General features: G+C 64.8%; 1 protein-coding gene across 1 annotated transcript in view; it reads left to right on the top strand.

Annotated features, from left to right (window-relative positions):
* Positions 1-6,816, top strand: part of KCNQ2 (potassium voltage-gated channel subfamily Q member 2) — a 48,572-nt gene that overhangs the window by 15,943 nt on the left and 25,813 nt on the right. The window contains exons 13-18 of the mRNA XM_077756815.1: positions 520-700; positions 1,294-1,420; positions 1,775-1,950; positions 2,640-2,765; positions 5,685-5,795; positions 6,520-6,615. Coding sequence (XP_077612941.1) covers positions 520-700; positions 1,294-1,420; positions 1,775-1,950; positions 2,640-2,765; positions 5,685-5,795; positions 6,520-6,615 — 817 coding nt within the window. The remainder of the gene's footprint in view (positions 1-519; positions 701-1,293; positions 1,421-1,774; positions 1,951-2,639; positions 2,766-5,684; positions 5,796-6,519; positions 6,616-6,816) is intronic.

The raw sequence follows: 6,816 nt of genomic DNA, 5'->3' as shown, positions 1-6,816 counted from the left end.
GCACTCGGCGCAGCCCGGCCAGGGGGCTGGCCGGGGCCGCAGGGGGTCGGGGTGGGGCTGGGCTCCGGGCGGGCCCCGCAGCAGCCTCCGCCTGCCATCTGGGAGGCTGGTGGTCTCTCCCCCCGGCGAGTGCAGGGTGGCAGTGACGCGCGGGAGGGGTGTGGCGTGCGGGCCCCTGTCCAGCTTCCCACATTGTGCTCTGTGCCTCTCGGGAGCCCTGGACCCAGTCCTTGGCCTCAGGCACGCTGTCCCCTCAGACCCCACCCTCAGCCTCTGGCCGGACACTCTGGCTGGTGTCGGGTGGGGCCTCCTGCTTCCACTTCGTGGGAACTGACTGGTCTGCGCACCTGCCACGTGCGGCCAGGATGTGGGTCTGCGGCCAAGGCCCTGGGCCGGTGCTGCTTTCCGTTCCTGAGCCTAGAAAGGGACATTACAAACAAGGAGGACTCGAGCTTATTGAGGGATGTCCACGGGGCGGCTGGTGTCCCCCCAGGAGTCCGCGGACCTCCCCAAACCCAGGGCTGTTGGGGCGGGAGAACTGGGGGCGCTCGTGCGCCGCCTGCCGCCCTGGCCCCTCCGCGGCGGCCGCTGCCGCCGCCCTGCCTGCAGGTTCCTGCTGGTCTTCTCCTGCCTCGTGCTGTCCGTCTTCTCCACCATCAAGGAGTACGAGAAGAGCTCCGAGGGCGCGCTCTACATCTTGGTGAGCCCCAGTGGGGTGCGCAGCCGCGGACGCTGTAGTCGCGGTCTGTCCCCCGNTACCCCCATGAGGCTGGCCTCCCCCGCAGAGACCTCTCACCCCCGCCCCCGCGGCCCCTGCTCTTCCGGCTCTAGGTCCCTTCCAGCCTCGCCTCCTGACATTAACGATCTCGAAGTGTTGGGCACGAGTGTCACAGTGCCCCCACCTGCTTCTCCCCACACACAGTCTCCCTGCGTCCCCACAGCGTCTGGCAGCCATCCCACTCCCCCACCCCGCTCCCACCCGCTTGCTGGAGCCTGGGGGCCCAGGTGGCCCCTGGCCCTGAGGTGGGGGGTGTTTCCTGGCAGGTGTGGGTGTGAGGCGGGGGCTGAGAAGCTGACAGCAACTGACAGGCAGGGGTGGGCGCCATGGCAACCACAGTTCAGTCTTTGTTGCTGTTTGCACAGAGGGGTGGCCCGAGGAGGCCGACCCAGGTCCAGAGAGTGGGACCCCTACCCCAGGCCCGTGTGGGCTGGGACCCCCCACGCGAACTTCCGCCTGCTGGTCCCAGCGCTGACGCAGGCCTGGGGGGTGGCTCAGCTCGGCCTTTCCTGCAGGAAATCGTGACCATCGTGGTGTTCGGGGTGGAGTACTTCGTGCGGATCTGGGCTGCCGGCTGCTGCTGCCGGTACCGTGGCTGGAGGGGGCGGCTCAAGTTTGCCCGGAAGCCCTTTTGCGTGATAGGTGAGCGGAGTGTGTGTGTGTGTGCGTGTGTGATCGGTGAGCGGGGTGCACGTGTACGTGCAGGGGGGCGGCCAGCCCTGGGGAAGAGCTGAGTGCGTACTGGCATGGGAGGCAGGCTGAGGCTGAGGCCTGGCTCCTTCTGGAAGTTTCTTCCACCTGCCCTCTTGGCGTCCGAGCCTGTGGTGAGCTCGGCCTGGCAGTGGGAGGAGGGCACGGGGGCAGGACTGGCCGGGGTGGATGACGGTGCCGCCTCTCGCTGCCGCGGGTCTGTGTGGCCGGGGACCCCACCCTCATCTGCACCAGAAACGGGGGTGTGGGTGCCGGGCCCGCCTCGAGCCGCGCCGTCTCCCGCAGACATCATGGTGCTCATCGCCTCCATCGCTGTGCTGGCCGCTGGCTCCCAGGGTAACGTGTTCGCCACGTCGGCGCTCCGGAGCCTGCGGTTCCTGCAAATCCTCAGGATGATCCGCATGGACCGGCGCGGTGGCACCTGGAAGCTTTTGGGCTCCGTGGTCTATGCCCACAGCAAGGTGAGCGCTGGGGCGCGGGGTCACAGGCCCTGCTGGACGGAGCCCAGGAGCTCGGGTCAGCTGGGAACCAGCCCATACTCCTCTCTCGAGGCGTCTTTCCGTGACCTGATCCGTCTGGTGGTCTCTCTCCAGAGCAGCTGTCCTGCGGCTTGCTCTGTGCTTGCTGGGTGAGCCTGGGTCCGTCCCCTCCGGGCTCACAGCAGCTGCCCCGCATCCCAGGCAGCCCCCACGAGGCTCACGCCGTACCCGCCAGCCTGAGCAGCCTCCCACCCATCCTTGTCTGAGTCCTGAGGGGGGACTGGGCAGCTGTTGGTCCCCGAGGAGAGCTGCCAGTGGGCAGTGGGGCTGCCTGCTCCAGGCGCGGGGAGGTTAGGCAGGCTCTCCGCAGCCCCGGGGCCCCAGCAGGAACGCCTCCGGACTGCGGGGGTGCTCCCCATGCCTGGCGGACGGGGCGAGCTGGGCTGTACTGAGGGGCCGTCCTCCTGGGTTCCAGGTGTGTAAGGGCAGGGGCCACACAGCACAGGAACCACACCCAGCTGTCCCCCNCCCCCGGCAACGGCTCTGTGCCCAGGGCCACGCGGCCAAGCAGGTGCCAGCCTGGGCTGCTGAGGGCTCCGTGGGGACACAGAGCTGGATTGGGCGTGGTGCCTGCTGGGGCCGGGCGCCTGGGACGTGACTCTCTCTTTCAGGAGCTGGTGACTGCCTGGTACATCGGCTTCCTCTGCCTCATCCTGGCCTCATTTCTGGTGTACTTGGCAGAGAAGGGCGAGAACGATCACTTTGACACCTACGCTGATGCCCTCTGGTGGGGCCTGGTGAGTCTTGGCTGCTGGGGTCATCGTCCTTCAAACTGGGGACACACTTTCTTGGCACTGCCTTCCTTGGGGGCCCCCACCCCCAGGATGTGTCTCCTGCCCCCGGGGCATGGACAGTCACCAGGGCTCTCTGGCTGCAGATGTCTCTCTGGGGCCACCTGCTGGCCACTCAGAAGCAGGCTGCCCGGGCTGGGCAGCAGGCGGAGAGGCCCCGCCCCCAGGGTGCCTGTGCCCGGCCCTGCCTGGTCATCCACCTTCCCTACTGGCCCCCATGTGTGAGGCCTCTGTGCTGGAGGGAGGAGGGCACAGTCCTTCTGTCACATGAGGAGTCTGGAAAGGGGAAACTGAGCCCCTGGCCCTCCTGGGCCCCCCTTCCAGGCTGCCCCACCTGGGGCAGGCACAGAGCCTTTGGGCCCACGGCCCCTGCTCACGGCCACCCAGTTCCCAGGCCCCTGAAGCACCCCTTTCCCATCACCCGCTTGTTTCTGGGCCGCCCTCTGAAGGGTCCCTTTTACCCTAGGTGGGGTGGCCCCGTGTCCGGGCCATGCCGTGTGTGCTTTGTCACCGTTAGCTGGATGCAGCCTGGCCTGGCTCCTTGCCCGAACACATGGATGTCCCCAGGGCGTTGGAGTGCCCTGAGGGTGTGGGGCGCTTGGCCCGGGAATGCGTGGAGGGTCCTGGGACCCCAGACCCCCTTCCTCACATACTGGCTGCCTGGCCTTGGGCAGGTACTTCAGGTCCAGTGGGAAAAGGAATGTGTAGCTTTTACCCGCATCTAAGTGAGAACGCACTTTGTCCATATCATTTTATCAACTGCCGCGCGGCCTGGAGTCCGCCGGGCCCCCCAGCGGGAAGCAGCGGGGCGGGCCGAGGGCCAGCGCGGTGATGAAGCTCGCCCTGCCCCCAGCCTTGTTCGTGGGCTTCTTGTCGTGAAGAATTGAACTGAAGCTCCTATTTAAGTGTTCCATCAAAGCAGTGCTTAAACATGACAAATAAATACTGTGCATGTGTTGCAGGACAGCGCAGTCCCCAGCACCCCCTCCCCGCCCTCCGGGGCAGGGCTCCTGTGGCTTTTCTCTGGGTTTGCCTCCGGATTCCCAACAGCCTGCTTCTGCTGCTGTTTCCCGATTTAAACTCTGGGCGTGAATTATTCACTCTGTGCTGTGCTAGAGTGAGGTTGGGCCCCATCCGTGCTCCTCATTCTTGAGCCCCACTTTCTTCTCTGCAGGCCTGCACGGCCATTGGGGTGCCCTCGCCAGGGCTGGGGGAGTCTCTGCACCTGCGTCCAGCCCAGGCCCACCCCGGTGCCCCCCTCACGTCTGCCCTCATTCTGGATGAGCAGGCCTAGGGCTTTCCGAGAGTTTCCTCAGATCTGAGTGTGTGCAGGGTCCCACCCCCACGCCCTCCTGCTGCCGGGAGCCACACTTGCGGGACCCTCTCCCACTTGCTCCTGGACTGTGGGTGGGTGTGGGGGGTCCTCCTGTGCACGTGAGCCACCTCATTCCTCCCTCCTGGCCCGACGGGCCTCAGGATGTGTCCTCTTCGCTCTGTCCATCTCCTCACTGGCTTTGTCCGGCCCCTCGGCGGCGTCCGCGGCTGTACTTGTCTGCCTGCCTGATTTTAATTTCACTTTCAAGGTTCCTTTGTTGTGTGATGTGATTTCTTCTCTCTGTGTGAGGACTGTGGTGCTTTTAAGAAGGTCTGTTGCCTCCTCGAGGGCTTGCAGAAGCTCGGGTCCACGGTCCACAGTCCACTCTGTGGCCCCGTGGACTTCAGGTTTCTTCCTGCCTCCTGGCCCTGAGCCCTGTCCCTCTGGGCTTCTTTGCACAACTTTGGCGTTTTTGCAGAGAGTGGTGGTTTGAGGTGTCTCCCATCTTTAAAAAATACGCTTAGTTTATGTTGAAAATCTTGACTATAATCCTCACATGAGGTGAGGCTTCCACCAGGGAAGCTTTATGGTGAGAAGTGGGTCCCCTTCCTGCCCACACTCACTCCTGGCCACCCTTCTTCATTACCTAGAACTTTCTACACAGACTGGAATGGGGATGGTGGCCCCTTGCCTGGATCCGTTTCTTGCTGCATGTAAACAGGTCCAGAAGGTCCTGCCCCTGGGGCCTCCATTTATCCAGTGCTGTGTCCCAGACTCAGGGTGGGCTCTGTGCACTGGAGCCCAGGGGAGGGCTTTCAGGGGCTGCAGGCGGGTGGTGAGAGGTGCCCCTGTCCCCAGGAGCATGAGCCCATCCCCGTCGGCAAGTCTGCTGGGGCCACCTGGGGCTCACCCCACTGGCAGTGGGCCCTGTGTGCTGGAGCGCCCCTCTGTGTGGGCACCGACCTCCCTGCTGGGCAACAGGGCAACTTGCCCTCTGGCCACACCTCTGGGGACCCTTCCTGTTCTTCTGGCCTCAGCTTATGTCACCTCCACATGCCTCACCACGTAGTCCCCGTGCAGTCCCCGTCATCTGTCCCCTGGAGCTCCTGCTCAGCACATCCCTGTCCAGCCCGACTCCGCACTTCCTGGCTGTTGCCCGGCCTTGAGCCCAGAGCCACCGCACTCCCCCTGCCCCATCCTGGGGAAGCTGCTCTGCTCATTCTGCCCTCATGCATGAGAAGAGGGAACAGACTTCCGGCGACACCCTTCCCTGGCACGTAGGGCAAGAGAAAGGATCCGGAGAGTTCTGACGTGGTTGTTGGGGGGGCGGGGGAGGGCGGGGAAGGACGGTGACAGGGACCTTGCCCTCTGGGCCTTGTGTGGGAGCTGTGGGAGCACAGTCCCATGCCTCCAGCTTGCCCCGAGGGGTGTGGGAGGTTGCTGCCTGTAAGCCTCCTGGGGGCTGAGGAAGAATGTCCAGCTCAGGGTTGTGCACATCCACGGCGGTCGCTGCCAGGCCTGGCCCAGTGACCGGACTTGCCATCCTCCAGATCACACTCACGACCATCGGTTATGGGGACAAGTACCCCCAGACCTGGAACGGGAGGCTCCTGGCTGCAACGTTCACCCTCATTGGCGTCTCCTTCTTTGCTCTTCCTGCGGTAAGTCCTGTGGCCCCTTCCTACCTTGGCAGGCCCCCAGGTGACCACACGCAGCTCGGGACACCTGTCCACTTGGGGTGCATGGGATGGGAGCACGGCTCCCAGCAGGGTCCCTGGTGCGCCCGGAGCTGCAGGCGGCAGGTCTGGTATGAGAGGCACGCTTTCCCGGGTGCGCAGGCAGGGTGCTGGTGGCTTCCATAATGCTCCATGAGAGCACGCTGCTCGTCCTCAATCTATGGCTTCGGACCCTGCATCTGTGGTCACTGTCAGTCCCTCCTAGCCCTATGGGATTGACCAGTAGGGTCCTCGTGAGCAAGGGCAGTGCTTAGTGGTGAGGCTGCCTTGTCAGGTCTCCGGGGGGCCCTTGCAGAAGGGACGAGGGCTCTGCTGTCACCCACAGCTGGACAGGGCAGAGGGGTGGCTGGTGGGGACACAGCTGTCACAGGTGGCCGCCACGCAGAGCTCGAGCTGCACTGGATTTGGCGCAGGGCAGCCGAGAGGGAGGGCAGTCTGTGGGCCCAGATGTGTTCCCAGCAGGCCCCGCGATGCTCCTGCAAGCTGGAGGTTTCCCTTACCCTAAATCCAAGTGTTTTTCCCCAGTGTGGTCCCCGGGTGATGAGGGAGGAAGGCAGAGCCTGTGAGGCCTCCAGGGTGTGCAGGCCAGGGTGGGGTGGGGGCTGTGGTCCCCCCCACACCCCTGCAGTCTGACCCTGATGACTTGCAGGGCATCTTGGGGTCTGGCTTTGCTCTGAAAGTTCAAGAGCAGCACCGGCAGAAGCACTTTGAGAAGAGGCGAAACCCTGCAGCGGGCCTGATCCAGGTGAGTCCAGGTGGCCCCATGCGGGAGTGGTCGGCTGCTGCAGGGGTGGGGTGGGGCTGCTTAGCCTCCGTGTCTCCCCTGCCCGGGGACAGGCGTGGTCCTTGCTCCTTTGCAGGAACACGCTGGGCACGGAAGCCGGGTGCAGATGCCTAAGGCCTGTAGTACCTGCAGTGATACCTGGGGGGGTCGTCCTGTGCGGCC

Source organism: Crocuta crocuta, unplaced genomic scaffold, assembly GCF_008692635.1.
Source record: "Crocuta crocuta isolate KB4526 unplaced genomic scaffold, BGI_CrCroc_1.0 scaffold613, whole genome shotgun sequence".
Lineage (NCBI taxonomy): Eukaryota > Metazoa > Chordata > Mammalia > Carnivora > Hyaenidae > Crocuta > Crocuta crocuta.
This window is presented reverse-complemented; position numbering and strand designations above follow the sequence as displayed.